Genomic DNA, 18,185 nt, shown 5'->3' with positions numbered 1-18,185 from the left:
TGCGGTCAGAACTGTATCATTTGATGATTTTACTGCACTGTGTCTTCAACCTAGGGGTAAAGGAGAGTCTCACATTCACCAGGCAGAAGGACCATCAGCAAGTTTTCACTCTTCCTCACTGGACCAGAAGAATTGCAGAGATGATCTTAATGCTGAAGGAGGAATGCTCACTACCACTTGTCTACACCCGAATGACAAGAGCGTTTCCGCCACTACCGAGAAGGCTCAAAGACAATGGTTAATTCAGGCTTTTCTTCTTGAAGTGTTTCTAGGGCACGCTTTGTATCATAGTTGAAATACATTTCACACAACCTATAAAAGCAAAAAGAGAGCCTTGGATTACACTCTTCAAATGAACACTTTCAGAGTTCATTTTTCCTTTAAAAATCTCGTCTCCTCTCTTAACCTCACACTTCTAAGCTTTCCAGTGCTGCACATCATGCCTAATGTGGTTTCTGTTACATTTTTAACCTTCAAGTTTGGAAATGTTTAAACATGCAAATATAAAGAGAATAGTATAATTAATCCTGCCATCTAACTTTGACAGTTAACAACTCATAGCCAGTCTTGTTTCATCTATTACCCACCCGACTCCTCACATCAGTGGATTATTGTAAGCACAGCAGTTCAAGTATCTATAAATATATCAATGTGTGAAATGAAACAACTTTTAAAAGAGAATTACAATGCAATTATCACACCCAAAACAGTTAACAATAACTTTCACATATTAATATATGTGAAATCAGTGTTTCAATTTCCTCAACGGTCAGATAAAATTTTTATATTATGTTAATTTAATCAGGAGCCATATAAAGCCCACACATTGAGAATTCCCTGATGGTCCAGTGGTTAAGATTTGGTGCTTTCACTCCTGTGGTCTAGGTTCAATTCCTTGTCAGAGAAACAAGTTCCCACAAGCCACAGCCCACCCCTCCACTCTGCCAAAAAAAAAATCCATATATTGTAATTGCTTGGTACACCTATCAATGATATGAGTTCTTCTTCCATCTCTCTTTGTTTTTTTTAATCTCCCTTACAACTTAAATTGTATTATGCTATTTGTCTTGTATCATTTCTAGCAATCTTGATTTGGGTGTGTTATGGATAGTTTATGTTCCTTCAAAATTCATGTGTTAAAGCCTTAACCCTCAATGTGATGGTATTTGGAAATGGAGCCTTCAGGATGTAATGAGGGTTACATGAGTTCATGGGGATGAGTCCTCACGATGGGATTAGAGCCCTTATAAGAAAAGACACCATAGCACATTCTCTCTCTCTCTCTCTCTCTCTCTCTGTCTCAGTCTGTCTTTCTCTCTGTGTACCACATGAGAATACAACAAGCCCAGAAGAAAGCTCTCACCAGAAACCAAATCAGCCAGCACCATGATCTTGGATGTTCCACCCTCCAGAACTATGAGAAATGAATGACTATAATTTGCTTAAGGCATATAGACTATTCTATTCTGTTATGGCAGCCTGAGTTCACAAGGCAGGTTGACTACATCCATGGATTCCCCAGTCTGTGTTGAGCTTGTCCCTCATCTCCAGAGTGTCCTAAAGATATAGATAATAAGTAAACAAGAAAATTATATAAGATGTTGCTCAACACAGTGGAGGGAAATAAGCAGAGAAGAGGAAAGGCATTGCTGGGTTGCTATTTTCAGTAGGATGGTTATAGTCAGACTCACAGAAAAGACCTTTGAGCAAATAATTTAAGGATTCACAGGAATAAGACATGTGGACATCAAAGTGTAAGAAGTCCCAGGCAGAGGGAACAGCAAGAGTATAGTGTCAGAGGTGACAGAGATTTTTGAAACAGCAAAGAGAACAGTGTGAATGGAGAAGGAACTAGGGTTAGAAGATGACTACAGAAATAGCAGGACTATGTAGGGCCTTAGACACTGCCATGAGTTTGTGGCTTTTGCTTTGTGAAACAAGCATGTTAGTAGGAGTGATATGCTCTGACTCACGTTTTAGCTATACCTTCCATCTGCAGTGGTAGATGCAGAATAGCCTAGTAGAATGCCACCAGGACAGTCCAGATAAGAGGTGACAATGGCTTGAGCCAGGAAAGGAGATGTGAAGCTGGCAAAAAGTGGTCAATGAGTGGGCATGCTGTGAAAACAGAGTTAAAAGGATATGCCAATGGACTGGATATTCACATAAAGAAAAAGTGTCAAAGACAACACAAGGCTTTCTGCACCTGAACAGTTCAGACTGAGCTGCCATTGACTGAGATGGGTGAGAAATGGATTTTACACAGAGGGGAACAGCACAGGTTTGGGTTTGGACATGTCAAGTTTGGGTGGCTTATTAGATATCTAAGCAGAAAGGTGAGACAAGCATTTAGACATGGAATTCAGAGAGATATGAACTGGAGGGAGGGGTACAGCACATATGTGGTCAAACCAGAAGACTAGATGATATTAAAAAAAAAAAAAAAAGCAGAAAGTATAGAGAAGAAAAATTAACTCAGAGATTGAGTTCTGGGTATTTGGCATGCAAAGGTCAGATGATGAAGAGAAACCAGAGGAGACTGAGCAGAAATAGCCAATGTAATAGGAGAAAATTCAGAGCAGAGTATGTTGTCCCTAAAACCAAGTGAAGGAAATGTCTTTAGTGAAGGATGTGATTACCAATGCTAGCAGAAGTTACGAAGAGTTAGGAAGCTCTTACTAGAGAGGTAATCAATGAGCGGCTTAGTGGTATCAGTGATGATGGAAGGGAGCAGATGGTCCCAAAACCCTGAAGATAGGCCAGATTTTACGAATTTATGATCTTGATGTTGCTGGAGCACTTTTCAACTAGAAATTCTCATAAACGAGATGCACAACACCCTACTATGCAAGGACTTTTACAATAGACGGGTCTAATTTTACAAAGTACAATACCTTGTATAGAAATATAATTCTATTTAGCTACTTTCATTGGAAATTGTGTTTCTTTCAAGAATATTTCACACCCAACTGAAATTTTATTATTCCAAACATCTGGACAAAGTTGAATATGGAGTTCATGACTCACACACAGTATATATTTAAAAAAAAAATCTGCAGTTGGACAAGGCTCAGCCTTCAGACTGAGCAACTAAACTGAACTGAACTGAACAACCTTGCCCAGAGTGCAAATGAAGCCGTCCTGGATTTTGGAAACTGCAGAAACTTTCTTTAGCACTGTGAGCCCTGCCATACAAATCTCTGCAGGGCACACTTACCTCAGGCTTTTCAGGAGGCAGCCCTGCTGTTTGAGCACTTCACAGAGAAGCATGACCCCCAGATCACCCAGGTCGTTGTTGCCTAGGCTCAGCTTTCGCAGGCTCTGGTTAGAAGTTAGAAGTGTGGAAAGATCCCAGCAGCAGTGTGATGTGAGGCTGCAGTTGTCTAACCTGCAAGAAAGAAGGTGACTTTTTAAAAATGTCCCCATAATTATCCTACACAGGTCTCACAGATCTTAGCCTGTAATGTTTCAAATGTAGGGAAAGCTCAGGATTAACAAGCTTTGAACTGCTTTATATGCCAAGAGTTATTCTCTTCTCTTCAAATGAGAGTATTTTTTCCAATCTACGAGGTTATGCAGATCAAATTAGTAAGAGCAGTTTGTGAAACAGTTCTTCCCAAATTCTGTGTCTCCCCACAAATTTTCCTAAAACAAAAGTGCATACCAACCCCAAGGAACTCTAGTATTTACCTTTACACTATCTAAAAGTACAACTCCTCCCAGTACCATAATCCTGTAATAATCCAAACCCTAGGAAGACATTATCATTTCTCAGGTATAGATTCATCATTCTCCCAAACTACCCCATTCCCTGGGGCCACTATGCATTCCCATCACCATAATAAGCTAAGAGACTTACTCCAACACTTGAAGCTTGCAGTTGTGGTGCAAGAGTCCCTCACAGAGTAGCTTGACCCCCATGTCTCCAAGAGCATTGCCCTGTAGGTAAAGGTGGGTGAGATTCTGATTTGTACTGAGCACTGAGGATAGGGCTGGACAACAACCTGACGTAAGGCCAGAATTCACCAACCTGTGGAAGGAATAAGGAAAAGAAAATTCAGTGTTGGATGGGGAGGATAAATCAGGAGCTTAGGATAAATATACACACACTACTATATATAAGATGATAACCAACAAGGGCTACATAGCACAAGGAATTCTACTCAATATTCTGTGACAATCTATATGAGAAAAGAATCTAAAAAAGAATGAATATATGTATATGTATAACTGAATCCCTTTGCTGTACACCTGAAGCTAACACATTGTAAATCAACTATATTCCAATAAAAGTAAAATAAATTTAAAAAGAAAACAGTCCTCAGTGCCCAACCTTTCTTGGACATCACACAGCTGTCTCAACATAAGAATGTCATCTTATCTGAAAAGTTTTACCCTCAACTTACAGGTCAGAAGCCAGCATCTTGAATATAATCTGTAGACAGTATGACTCCCTATCTCTGGCCTCATAAAAGATACAGATGATGTCTAAGCAGATGCTTTCCTGGGGTCAGTAGAAGAGACAAAGCAAAAGCAAACTGATTCACATTACCTCCACATTTCTCCTTCTTCCTACATATATTCCCTCTGGCTATACATGTGCCTCACAACCACTTCTTCAAGAAAGATATCCCAGATTATCTCTTACTATTAATACTGCTGCTGCTGCTGCTGCTGCTGCTGCTGCTAAGTCGCTTCAGTCGTATCCAACTCTGTGCTACCCCATAGACGGCAGCCCACCAGGCTCTGCTGTCCCTGGGATTCTCCAGGCAAGAACACTGGAGTGGGTTGCCATTTCCTTCTCCAATGCAGGAAAGTGAAAAGTTAAAGTGAAGTCGCTGAGTCATGTCCAACTCTCAGCGACCTCATGGACTGCAGTACACCAGGCTCCTCCGTCCATGGGATTTTCCAGGCAAGAGTACTGGAGTGGGGTGCCATTGCCTTCTCCAACTATTCTCATTATTTTTGTATTAACAGTGCAGAGACTACCTTATTTGATTTTTCTATCAACCGGGCAAGGGGGCAGTGTAGCTTTAACTATAGAATATTTTTTTACAGATGAGAAAGCTGAAGCTCATCAAATCATGTTCCCCTTAAGGTCAAAGAGAAAGTATTTGGAAGAGAAGGAACCTATACTAACACCTTCTAGAGTCATCCCCTGCTCTGTTGCCCCTTCTATCTACCTCATACTATGTTCTGCACTATAAAGGGCCTCTCAGAGCATAAACCCTAGTTTTGCATTATACTCAGTAAAATTAAGACCATTGATGTACTACTACTCTTGGGTCAAGTTGAGCATACACCATACATTTGTGAAACGTATACCATACGTTTGCGAAAAAGCATTTCATAAGCTGCTCAACTTTATAACTAGATCACCCAACAACAGCATGAGGGCTCTGAAATAGAGAGCTGTGTCACTCCTGAAAAGCTCAGAGGGTGGTATACAGCATACAGAAAGTCATAGTGTGAGACCTTAAACAAAGCCTTGATTTAAGAGTATCTCATGCAGGCACATTCCTTTCTGCCAGAACCCTTAACCATGATATGTTTTTAAATTCTAAGGTGTCTTGAAATCAGGAAAAATAGAAGGAAGTCATTGATAGTATAGCATGAACAGATGACCAAAAGGAAACAGAAGTACTTACCCACCCACTGGTCTCCATCTTCCTAGTCAAGGATGAATCACAACAAAAAGACTGAGCAAGCAAGACAAAGAGGGAAATGAAGCCCAAGAAGGATGAGCAAAAGAAACTGAGTGGTTTATAGCAAGTTTTTATCTCCAGCTAAGAAGAATTTTATCAGAGGATCTTTAGTGAACATGCAGAAGGGTTTTTCAGGACTCCTGGCTGTTAGTATGAATGTTTGTAGCCCCTACCCCCAAATTTCATACGTTGAAATCTTAACTCCCAATGTGATAGTACTAGAATGTGGGGCCTTTGAGATGTGATTAGGTCTTGAGGGTGGAGTCCTCATCATGGGATTAGCACCCTTATAAAAGAGACCCCAGAGATTTGCTTTGCTCCTAATACCATGTGAAAACACAAGAGTGGCTGTATGCAAGGCAGGAACAGAGTTCTTATCAGGAACCAGGTGATCTATAGACCTAACCCTAACCCTAACCCTAACCTTGGATTTCCAACCACCAGAACAGTGAGAAATAAATATTTGTTGTTTGAGCCATCCAGTCTGTAGTATTTTTGTTATTGCAGTCCAAATGGACTAAGATACTGGCAAAGATGAAGAATGCTCCAGAAGTCTAGAGGTAGTCATCAAAAAGGAAAGGAAAAATATTTTGAAAGTTACAGAATAGCAATTTTTACCACTGTTTCCAAAAAAGGGTTGGAAGGTATTATACAACAGATGTCTGAGGAGAAGTACACAATGAAGTTGCAGCAATTACCAGCAGATAGGGTGGTTTTGTTAAGATAAGTCACATCAGGCTTATCAAAACCACTGAGATTGACTGAAGGGTACACAGAGCATATAATGAAATGTTTAGAAAATCAAACCACCAAGACCTACCAAACAGTCTATTAGATTTGAGGAATGTAACCAACATCACATATCTTGGTTTCACCCAATCCATTCAACTCAGATCTACATTTACCTTTACTGAACATAGATATTTCACCATGTATTATATGGTAATTGATTTTTTTTTAATTAGTAATGATTTTGTGATTTATGTCACAAAAATGTCTCACAAAGAAAACTGAGGAAGAAGGTTTAACATCTACTGAGTATCTACTAAGTGCCTGGCTGTGTGATGATAAATTTAAATAGGATTATTTCATTGAAGTATTACAAAACCAAGATGCAGGTCTTATTTTTAGCTTTATTTTTAAATAGAAAAACTGAGAATCAGAGAAATTAATGGAAGAATAAGAAGGCATTTTCTAGATGGATGGTGGGAATTGGAGAGTAAGGGTAACCTTTCAGGAAAAAGGAAAATGTTACACAAGGGTGAGGAAGGGTGAAAAAGTGGCCAGATTCTTAGAATTAAAAATTAATTTAGTATGACTCAAAACAGAGTGAAGAGCCTGGTAGGCAAAAGGGAAGGAAGAGTGATCTAGGGCTGACTTCAAAGAAAAACTTCTGAAGGTTTTTTTGAGCAAAAGTCCAATATTAACCAATTTGCACTTTAGAAAATTCCCTGCAGTGTTATGTAAAAGAAAGATGAAAGGCAGAGGGGATTGAAAGTAAAAACAAAATAAAAATTATCCTCTGTTTACTTGTCAGCCCCTTGGAAAGTCCCACTATTCAACAACATGGAATAGACAGGGCAAGAAGAGGGCAAAGGAGAGGGATGAGAAATAAGTTACAAGAAATAAAGATTTGCAAATGCTTAGTATGTGATGTTTGTGTAACACTGTGGAGGGGGCAGGGGCAATATGCGGTCAGAAAGAAAGGTCTAAAGTTCAAAATAAGAAAACTTGACTGTATCTAACAGAATATAAAATGCCTATGTTTTGCCTTACTAATTTTACTTATAGGTTTCTGTCTAAAAAGAAATATGCTTACATAAAGTATATACAAATATGCTTTTTTCAGAGTTATTTGAAACAGTAAAAAAGAAACTCATCCAATAGTACATCATTCAATGAGAAGCTAACTACATTACTGTAATGTAATCTACAGAGCATTACCAAAATCTGTCGATTTGTATATAGCAGCATGGCAATGTGTCCACAATAAACGAAAAAAGCAAATCATGGAAAAGTATCCACATAATGATTTCTGTTTGGACAGATATAGTGTTATGGGTTGAACCATGTCCCCCAAAATTTCATATGTTGAAGTCTTATCCCCCAGTACTTCAGGATGTGACCTTATTTAAAAATATGGTTATTGAAGATGTAATTAGTTAAGATGAGGTAATTAAAGTAAGCTCTAGTCCAATAAGACTGATATCATTATAAAAGGGGGATATTCAAACACAGAGACAGAGACACATCAGCACAGTTAGAATACCATGTGCTGAAAAAACTAAGGTTGAAGTGATGTACCTACAAGGCAAGGAATGTCAGATTGCCAGCAAACAATGAGAAACTGGAAGAGAAGTATGGGATAGAGTCTTCCTCACAGCCATCAGAAGAAACCAACCCTGACAACACCTTGATCTTGGCCTTTTAGCTTCTGCTATTGAAATAAAATAAACTTTGGTTGGAACTATTTTAACAGCAGAATACACATTCATCTCAAGAGCACTTGAAACATTTTCTAGGATGGATCATATGTTAGGTCACAAAACAAATCTTAAAAAATTCAATAAGATTGAAATTATGCCAAGTATCTTCTCTGACCACAGTGGTACAAAACTAGAAATCAGTAACAGCAGGGTAACTGAGGAAACTCAAATACATGAAAATTTAAACAACGCTCCTCTAAACAATCAATGGGTCAAAGGAAAAATGTTACAGGAAATAAAAAATAGCTTGAGTTAGACAAAAATTAAAACACAATATACCAAAACTTTTAGGATGCAGCAAAATCATTTCTGATAGGGAAGTTTCTAGGTATAAATGCGCACATCAAGAAAATTGAGAGATCTTAATTAAGCAGCTGGACTTCCCTGATGGCTCAGAGCTAAAAAAAAATCTACCTGTCAATACAGGAAAAACAGGTTCAATCCCTGGGTCAGGAAGATCTCCTTAGAGAAGGAAATCCCAACCCACTCCAGAATTCTTGCTTGGGAAATCCCATGGACAGAGGAATTCAGCAGGCTACAGTCCATGGGATCCAAAAGAGTCAAACACAACTTAGCTACTAAACAACAGCAACAATTAAACAACTAACTTTACACCTCAAGGAACTAGAAGAAGGGGCATAAAGTAAGCCCCAACGTTAACAAAAGGAAGAAAATAAAAAAGATTATAGCAGAAATAAATAAAGAACAGGGAAATAATAGGAAAAATATTAGCCAATTAAGTTGGCCGTTAGAAAATTTACAAATGTTTAGCTAGGAAAAAATAAGAAAAAGAATAAAGAGAGAGAGAACCCAATCAATAAAATTATTAAAAAAGGTGAGACATTAAAACTTATATCGCAGAAATACAAAAGATCATAAGAACTGCTGTAAACAACTATAACCATCTGGACAATCTACAAAAAAACTGAAAAATTCTCAGAAACATGCTAAATACCATTGAATCAGAAATAGAAAATCTAAACAGACTAATCACTAACAAAGAGAATGAAGTAGCACTCAAAAAACTCACAACAAAGAAAAGCCCAGGACCAGATGACTTCACTGGTGAGTTTTAGCAAACATTTAAAGAAAAATTAATGCCAATTCTTCTCAAATTCTTCCCAAAATCAAAGAGAAAGGACAAATCAGACTCGTTTTATGAGACCAGTTACCTTGATACCAAAAAGGACACTATAAGAAAAGAAATCTAGAGGCCAATCTCTTCGATGAATATAAATTCTCAACAAAACACTAGTAAACTAAATTCAGCAACACATTATTAGGATCATGCACCATAATCAAGTGGAATTTATCCTCAAATGCAAGGACTGTTCAACATATGCAAATCAATCAATGTGGTATATCACATTGCTGCTTTTGCTGCTAAGCTGCTTCAGTCCTGTCTGACTCTTTGTGACCCTATGGACCATAGCCCTCCAGGTTTCTCTGTCTGTGGGATTCTCCAGGCAAGAATATTGGAGTGGATTGCCTTGCCCTCCTCCAGGGGATCTTCCCCACCCAGGGACTGAACTCACATCTCTTAGGTTTCCTGCATTGGCAGGGAGGTTCTTTACAAGTAGCACCACCTAGGAAGCCTGATGTATCACATTAATGAAACAAAATTTAAAAATTAAAACAGACTCGGGAGTTGGTGATGGACAGGGAGGCCTGGCATGCTGCGATTCATGGGGTTGCAGAGTCGGACACGACTGAGCAACTGAACTGAACTGAACTGAACTGACGGACATGGTAGAGGGGAGGAAGGAGAGGGTGGGGTATATGGAGAGAGTAACCTGGAAAACATACATTACATATTTAAAATAGATAGCCAACAGGAATTTGCTAGCCAATGGGAATTTGCTGTGTGACTCAGGGAACTCAAACTGGGGTTCTGTAACAACCTAAGGGGTGTGATAGGGAGGGGAGGTGGCAGGAAAGTTCAAGAGAGAGGGGTCATAGGTATACCTAATGCTGATTCAAAAAGTTTCATTCTTTTACATGTAAATATTCAATTTTCCTAGCACCATTTATTGAGAGACTGTCTCTTCTTCTTGAGTATTATTGGTTCTCTTGGCAAATTTTAGTTGAAAGTATATACTAACTTATTTCTGGGCTCTATATTCTGTTCCAATTATTCATTTGTCTGTTTTTTTTCACCAGTGTCATGCTGTTTAATTTCCCTAATTTTATACTATAGATTGAAATGAAGTGTAACTCCTCTCACTTTGTTCTTTTTCCTCAGAATGAAAGTGTAAGTGAAAGTTGCTCATTCATGTCTGACTCTTTGTGACTCCATGGACTATACAGTCCATGGAATTCTCCAGGCCAGAATACTGGAGAGGGTAGCTATTCCCTTCTCCAGGGGATCTTCCCAACCCAGGGATCAAACTTAGGTCTCCTGCATTGCAAGTGGATTCTTTACCAGCTGAGCCACAAGGGAAGCCCCCTAATTTCAAAGTACATTATAAAATCATAGTAATCAAAACAGTATGGCAGTGGCATAAAAACAGACAATAGGTCAATGTAACAGGATCAAGATCCCAGGAATAAATCCATAAATATGCAATCAACAGATATTTGACAAAGAAGCCAAGAATATTCAATGGTGAAGATAATCTCTTCAATAAATGGTGCTGGAGAAATAAGATATTCATAGTAAAGAGAATGAAGCTAGACCCCTGTCACACACTACTCCCCAAAATCAACTCAAAATGGATTAAATACTTAAATGTCAGGGTGTCCCTGGACTCAGTGGTAAAGAATCCACCTGCCAATGAAGGACGCAATGTTTTGATCCCTGACCTAGGAAGATCCCACATAACATGGAGCAACTAGATCTGTGTGTCACAACTATTGAGCTTGTGCTCTAGAACCCAGGAGCCACAGCTAGGGAAGCCCACATGCCCTAGAGCCCGAGCTCCACCACAAGAGGAACTACCACAATGAGAGGCCCATAAACCACAACTAGAGAGCAGCCCCCACTCACAGCAACTGGGCGAAGGCCCACACTCAGCAGCATAGACCCAGCACAGCCATAAATTAAAAAAAAAAAAAAAAAAAAGATTGAAAGGGACACAGGAGGGAGTTTAAAAAAAAAAAAAAAGAAGTAAATGTATGAAAGCATAGAACTCCTGCAAAACTCCTTGACATGGGATTAGTGATCATTTTCTTTAATATGACACCTAAAGCATTAGCAACAAAATTTAAAATAAACAAATGGGACCACATAAAACCAAAAGCTTTCACTTAGCAAAAGAGACAATTAACAGTGAAAAGACAACTTACAGAGTGGGAGGAAATATTTGCTAATCATGTATCTGATAAGAGGTTAATAGTTTATATCCAAAATGTATAAAGAACTTATACAACTGAATAGACAAAAACAAAACAATCCAATTTAAATGTGGGTAAAGGACCTGAATAGATATTTTCCCAAATATATTCAAATAGCCAATGGGTACATGTAAAGTCATTTGGAGAAGGGAATGGCAACCCGCTCCAGTATTCTTGCCTAGAAAATTCCATGGACAGAGCAGCCTGGAGGGCTACAGTCTATGGGGTCCTAAAGAGTTGGACTGGAGGAGGAAATGGCAACCCACTCCAGTATTCTTGCCTGGAGAATTCCATGGACAGAGAAGCCTGGCAGGCTGCAGTCTATGGGGTCGCAAGAGTCAGACACGACTGAGTGGACTAAGCACACACACATACATGCAAAGTCATATTGAGATATGACTACTCACCAGGGATATGTAAATTAAACCACAATGAGATATTACCTCATGCCTGTTAAAATGACCATCATCAAATGTGTGTGTGTGTGTGTGTGTGTCTGTGTGTGTGTGTGTGAAGCCACTCCAGTTGTGTCTGACTCTTTGTGACCCCATGGACTGTTGCCTGCCAGGTTCTTCTGTCCATGGAATTCTCCAAGCAAGAATACTGGAGTGAATTTCCATGCCCTCCTCCAGGCGATCTTCCACATCTCTTATGTGCCCTTCATTGGCAGGCGGGTTCTTTACCACTAGTGCCACCTGGGAAGCCTACCACCAAAGATGAGTGATAAGAAACACTAGGATGACTGTGCAGAAAGGGAACTCTTGTACACTGTTGACGGGATTGTAAACTGGTATAGCCACTATAGAAAACAGTATGAAAGATCCTGAAAACTTAAAAAATAGGACTACCATATGATCCAGCAGTTTTACTTCTGAGCATACATCCAAAGGAAATGAAACCACTATCTCTAAGGACTTGAAATTAGTATGTCAAAGAGATATGATAAAAGTATAGATATCTACAATGGAATGCTCATCAGCCATAAAGAAGAAAAAATGGTCACAATTTGCAACAATGTGGATGGATCTTGAGGCATCATGCTAAGTAAAATAAGTCAGACAGAGCAAGACAAATACTGTATGACCACATTTAAAACAGAATATTTTAGAATTTAAAACAGAAACTAAAACAAAAAACTGAAACAAAATTCATAGCAAAAGAGATCAGATTTGTGATTACCAGAGGCAGGGGAATGCAGGAGGGGCAGGAGGTGGGAACGTATAAGATAAATAAGTACTAGGGATATAATGTACAGCCTGATGACTAAAGGCAATGTTATCTGTATGGTGTATTTGAAAGTTGCTAAGAGAGTAATTCTAAAACATTTTTGTAGCTGAGGTGATAGATATTATCTATGTAATCATTTTGTAATATATGTATGTCAAGTCATTATGCTACACACCTTAAACTTACAGTGCTGTACATCAACTATATATCAAAAAACTTGAAAGAAAAAAAGTAAAAACAGAGACTTCTCTGGCAGTTCAGTGGTCAAAACTCCACACTTCCCCTGCAGGGGCTCAGGTTTGATCCCTGACTGGGGAACTAAGATCCCACATGCCTGGCAGCACAGACAAAAAAAAAAAAAGGTTGTTAATTTTAAAAAGAGAATTTAAAAAACGATGTCTGTTGTTTAAGTCACTCCCTTTGTCATACTTTGTTACAGTAGCCCTAGAAATCTAACACCCACAGTATATTAAAATAGGTGGGTAGATGGACAGATAAATGGATGGGTAATTGCTCATTCATAACAAAATGTCTGGAAGTTTGCTCATCAGCCTGTTGCAAATAGTTCTCTCAGGAAGTGAGCTGAAAAGGAGCTTTCACTTCTTACTTCACATATCTCTATTATTTAATATTTTACCCTAAGCATGTATTACTTTTGTAATTAAAAACTTTACAAGCAGGACTTTCAGTTTCCAGACCAGCATGTAGAAAGCTTAGAAGTTGCTGTTCCATCCTAACAATAAGTTAGAAGCTGAATAAGTTGACAAATCAATTCTTCTTAAATCCACAAGAGAAATGTGGTCACAGCACAACCCACTGACCCTAAAATGACACAGAGGCAAATACAAAGAATCACAACTTCCTGGATCAGAAACCAATGAGCTTAAACCTCCATGGGAATCACTGGCCAGGTAGGCTCAAACAGTAAAGAATCTGCTTCTAATGTGGGAAACCTGGGTTTGATTCCTGGCTCAAGAAGATCTCCTGAAGAAGGGAATAGCTACCCACTCCAGTGTTCTTGTCTAGAGAATTCCATGGACACAGGAGACTGGCAGGCTAGTGTCCATGGACTCACAAAGAGCCGGATACAACTGAGCAACTAACCGTTTCACTTTACTTCAAAGGCTAGTTGTGGACAAGTCTGAGAGATTAAAAACATTATGAGGACCCAGTCATAAAGGGATCTACATACTTCTGTGAGTTTTACTTCCAAGGGTGCTCAACCAGGTTCCCACACTAAATATAAGAGAAAAATCCCTCTGTGCTTCAGGGTAGTGGTTGCTGGTTATTTTACTTTGCCTTGCTTTGTTTTACTTTGCTTTATTTTTTAGAGAATGCTCAGTTTATTATTGGAAGGGAGTAGAGGAGAAGGACATGCACGTGAGAACCATCTGTGGCTCAGACCTGGGACTCTGAGGGTGGACAGAGTTGTTCAAGGGTCTGTAGTCCTGAGCGTCCTCTTGAGTTTGGTCTTGCAGGCAAGATGCTATGGCTCCAAGAATAAAAAGAATGGAGGAGAGAAGCCAGGTGCCCAGCCATAACTGATATGTAGAGCTGAGTGACAGGCACTGAAGGGCTTGGGATGGACTAGAAGCAATACACTTACGATAAATTCCTCCAACTTATTTTTCCTTTTTGGCTATGCCACGTGGCATGTAGGATGTTAGTTCCTCAACCAGGGATCACACCTGCACCCCCCGGCAGTGGAAGCACAGTGTCTTAACCACTAGACAGTCAAAGAAATCCCAGGAACCATTTAGAAATACAAACATACTTCAGAGATACTGTGAGTTCAGTTCCAGACTACCATAATAAAGGAAATATCTCAAAAAAGTGAGTCATATGAATTTTTTGGTTTCCCAGTCAGGAAGATCCCCTGGAGGAGGAAATGACAACCTGCTCCAATATTATTACCTAGGAAATCCCACAGGCAGAGGAACCTGCCAGGCTACAGTCTATGGGGCTGCAATGAGTGGAACATGACTGAGCAACTGAGCACAATAGTAAGTGCATGTAAAAGTTACTTTTACACTATCCTATAATTAAGTCTGCAATAGCATTATGTCTAAAAAAACAATGTGAATACTTTAATTAAAAACTACTTTATTACTGAAAAATGCTAACCATCATCTGAGCCTTCAGTGAGTCATAATCTTAGCTGGTAGGAGGCCTTGATTTAGTGTTGATGGCTGCTGACTGATCAGGGTAGTGGTTGCTGAGGGTTAGGGTGGCTGTGGCAATTTCCTGAAATAAGACAACAGTGAACAACAAGGTCCTACTCTATAGCACAGGGAACTATATTCAGTATTCTGTGATAAGCCATAATGGTAAAGAATATGAAAAAGAATGCATATATATATATAACTGAGTCACTTAGCTGTATGGCAGAAATGAAGACAACATTGTAAATCAATTATACTTCAATAAAATTTTTATAAAGAGATAACAATGAGGATTGCCACATCAATTGATTCTTTCTTTCACATGAACACTAAGAAGAACTGTATGGCTATTAATTGACCAATTTCAATATTGTGTCTCAGGCCCATTGACAGGGAGAGACATGGAAACAACCAGTTACTAGAGCAGTCAGAACACATACATTTATTGATTAAGTTCACTGACTTATACAGATGTAGTCTGTGGTGCCCCTAAAACATTTCTAACAGAAACATCAAAAATCTCTGATCACAGATCACTGTAACAAATATAACAATCAAAAAGTCTGAAATACTGAGAGAATTTCCACAATGTGACACAGAGACACAAAGTGAGGAAATGCTGTTGAAAAATGGTGTGAATAAGACTTACTCAATACAGGGTTGCCACAAACCTTCAATCTGTAAAAAATGCAATGTCTGTGAAGCATAATAAAGTGGAGATTAAAAAAACAGAGGCATGTCTATATACCAGAGTACTCTGTTCCTTTCACCTATACTTGTCCTCAGGAGAAACTAGTTACCCAAAGCCTAACCTGCTGGGATCATATTAGTCTAATTGATCTTAAGGAAGAGAAACATTCAGCTTCGGCCCTCTCTGGCCATCTTGTTCTGCTGAGAAGGGAGGAAAGAACTGAGATGCAGTTGAAAAACACTGAAAAGTCACAGTCCAGAGGTATAAATTCACTAAAACTGAGACCTAAGCACAAGACTGCTTCCTCTCTCCTCAGACTGCATTACCACATTATTCAAGCTCTATTTACAGTAGTTCCCTTTACCAGTACAACATGTTCAGTCTTCAAAATAAGTTACAGGACATTTTAAAAGGCGGAAAAATAAAGTTTGAAGAGACAGAGAAAACATCAGAACCAGAGTCTAAGATGGCAGGAATGTGAAACTATCAGACCAGGAATTTAAAATCATTATGATTAATACCCTAAGAGCTTTAGTGGATTAAGTAGGCAGTGTGGAAGAACAAACAGGCAAAGTAAGAGGAAAGATGGAAATTCCAAGAAGGAAACAAAAGGAAATACTAGTGATAAAACAAATAGTAAATTAAAAAAAAAAACTGTTAACAGAAAAAAGAATGTCTTTAATGGGATTGTTAGTAGTAGTAGACTGGACATAGCTGAGAAAAAAATCTCTGAGTATGAAGATATCTCAATAAACACCTCCAAAACTGAAAAGCAAACAGGAAAAAAAAAAAAAAAACAGAATATCCAAGAACTGTGAAATAACTATAAAAGATGTCATATGAGTATAAGATACACATAATGCGAATACTAGAAGAAGACAAGAAAGGAACAGAAGAATTACAGGCAAGGAGTATGACCAAGAATTTCCCCCAAATCACAGATCCAGGAAGTTTAGAGACTCCAAGTAAGATAAATACCAAAAAATGGGGAAAGAAAAAATCCTACAGATTGGCATATCACTTTCAGAACACAGAAGATCAAAGGTAAAGGAAAAATCCAGAAAGAAGCCAGAGTAGGGGAAAGTACTTTATCTGTTTAGGAGCAAAGATAAGAATTACAACTGACTTATTATCAGAACTATGTAAACAAGAAAAGAGTGGACTGAAATATTTAGTGTTGAGGGAAAAAAATTTCTAGAATTCTGTACCCTTTGAAATTAGCCATCAAAAGTGAAAGAGAAATAGTTTCTCAGACAAACAAAAATTAAGTGAATTTGTTGCCAATAGAACACCTCACAAGAAACGAAATTTTCATAAGTTTTTAGAGAGAAGAAACCATACACAAAAGATGTTCAAAAAAAAAAAAAGAGCACCAAAAAAGAAACAAGTGAAAGTGAAATAAAAATTTACTTTTCTTGTTTTTAACTGATCAAACAGATAGTATCATGTTCAAAATAATAGCAATAATGTATTCAATTATTTATATCTATGTGTATATATATACACACACGCATAAATTGACTGAATGACAGCAATTATATAAGGATAGAAAGAAGGAAGTAAAATTACTTTGTTATTATAAACTAGTTACATTGTAAATGTTGTTTAGGGTCATTTGAAAGTAGATTAGTCCTAGATATGTACTGCAAACTCTGGAGCAACCACTAAGAAAAGTTTTTTAAAAGTAGGATGGAGGGAATTTCCTGGCCTTCCAGTGATTAGGAAGGTGCTTTCACTGCCGTGGGCCAACTTCAATCCCTAGTTAGGGAACTAAGATCCCACAAGCTGGACAGCAAGGCCAAAAAAAAAAAGAGGCAAAATGGAATTATACTAAAGGTTCAGTTAAAGTCACAAAAGGCAGAAAAGGAGATGAAAACAACACTAAGATCAAAGAAAAAGAGCAACAAATGGAAAACAGGAACAAATATGACATACTAGTTCAATTAAGTCAATAATCAACTTGATTATCAATGATCTAAATGGATCAATTAAAAGCATATATCGGAGAGTGAACAAAAAAGTGAGACACAACAGTATATTGTGTATAAGAAATCTACTTTAAAAATAAACACATACAGTTTAAAAGCATAGGAATAGAAAATATAAAAAATAAAATAAACGTAAAGGGATAGAGAAGGATATACCATGCTAACACTAACCAAAAGAAAGCAGTGGGGAACAAAGGAACCAGAAACTATGTGGAGTATATACACATATATGCAATGTAATATTATTCAGCCTTAAAAAGAAAGAAAATCCTGCCATTTGTGACAGCAGAAATGAACCCAGAGGACATTATGCTAAGTGATAAAAGCCAAAGATCTTAAAAAAAAAAAAAAGTCAGACTCATAGTAAACAGAGTAGAATAGGGATTACTAGAGAATGGAGGGATGGGGGAAAAGGAAGATACTGATCAAAGGGGACAAACTTTCAGTCCTAAGATGAGTGAGTGCTGGAGACAATGTACAGCATGGTGACTGTAGTTAATATGTTGTGTATTTGATATTTGCCAAGAACAGATTCATACTGGGCTTCAGACCCAGGCTGTCCAACTTCAGAGCCCATACTCATAACCACTCTT

At 38.2% G+C, this 18,185-nt stretch overlaps 1 protein-coding gene across 4 annotated transcripts in view; it reads right to left on the bottom strand.

Moving 5' to 3' along the window:
- Nucleotides 1–196: 196 nt before the first annotated feature.
- NLRP3 (NLR family pyrin domain containing 3) overlaps nt 197–18,185 on the bottom strand; it is a 44,503-nt gene continuing 26,514 nt past the window's right edge. For all 4 annotated transcript variants that reach the window (XM_068981197.1, XM_068981199.1, XM_068981198.1 and 1 more), the window contains 3 exons: nt 3,860–4,030; nt 3,218–3,388; nt 197–312 (listed from right to left, as the gene is read on the bottom strand). In XM_068981197.1, the coding sequence (XP_068837298.1) occupies nt 213–312; nt 3,218–3,388; nt 3,860–4,030 (442 nt within the window). In that variant the 3' untranslated portion in view covers nt 197–212. The remainder of the gene's footprint in view (nt 313–3,217; nt 3,389–3,859; nt 4,031–18,185) is intronic.

This window comes from Capricornis sumatraensis, chromosome 9 (assembly GCF_032405125.1).
Source record: "Capricornis sumatraensis isolate serow.1 chromosome 9, serow.2, whole genome shotgun sequence".
NCBI lineage: Eukaryota > Metazoa > Chordata > Mammalia > Artiodactyla > Bovidae > Capricornis > Capricornis sumatraensis.
This window is presented reverse-complemented; position numbering and strand designations above follow the sequence as displayed.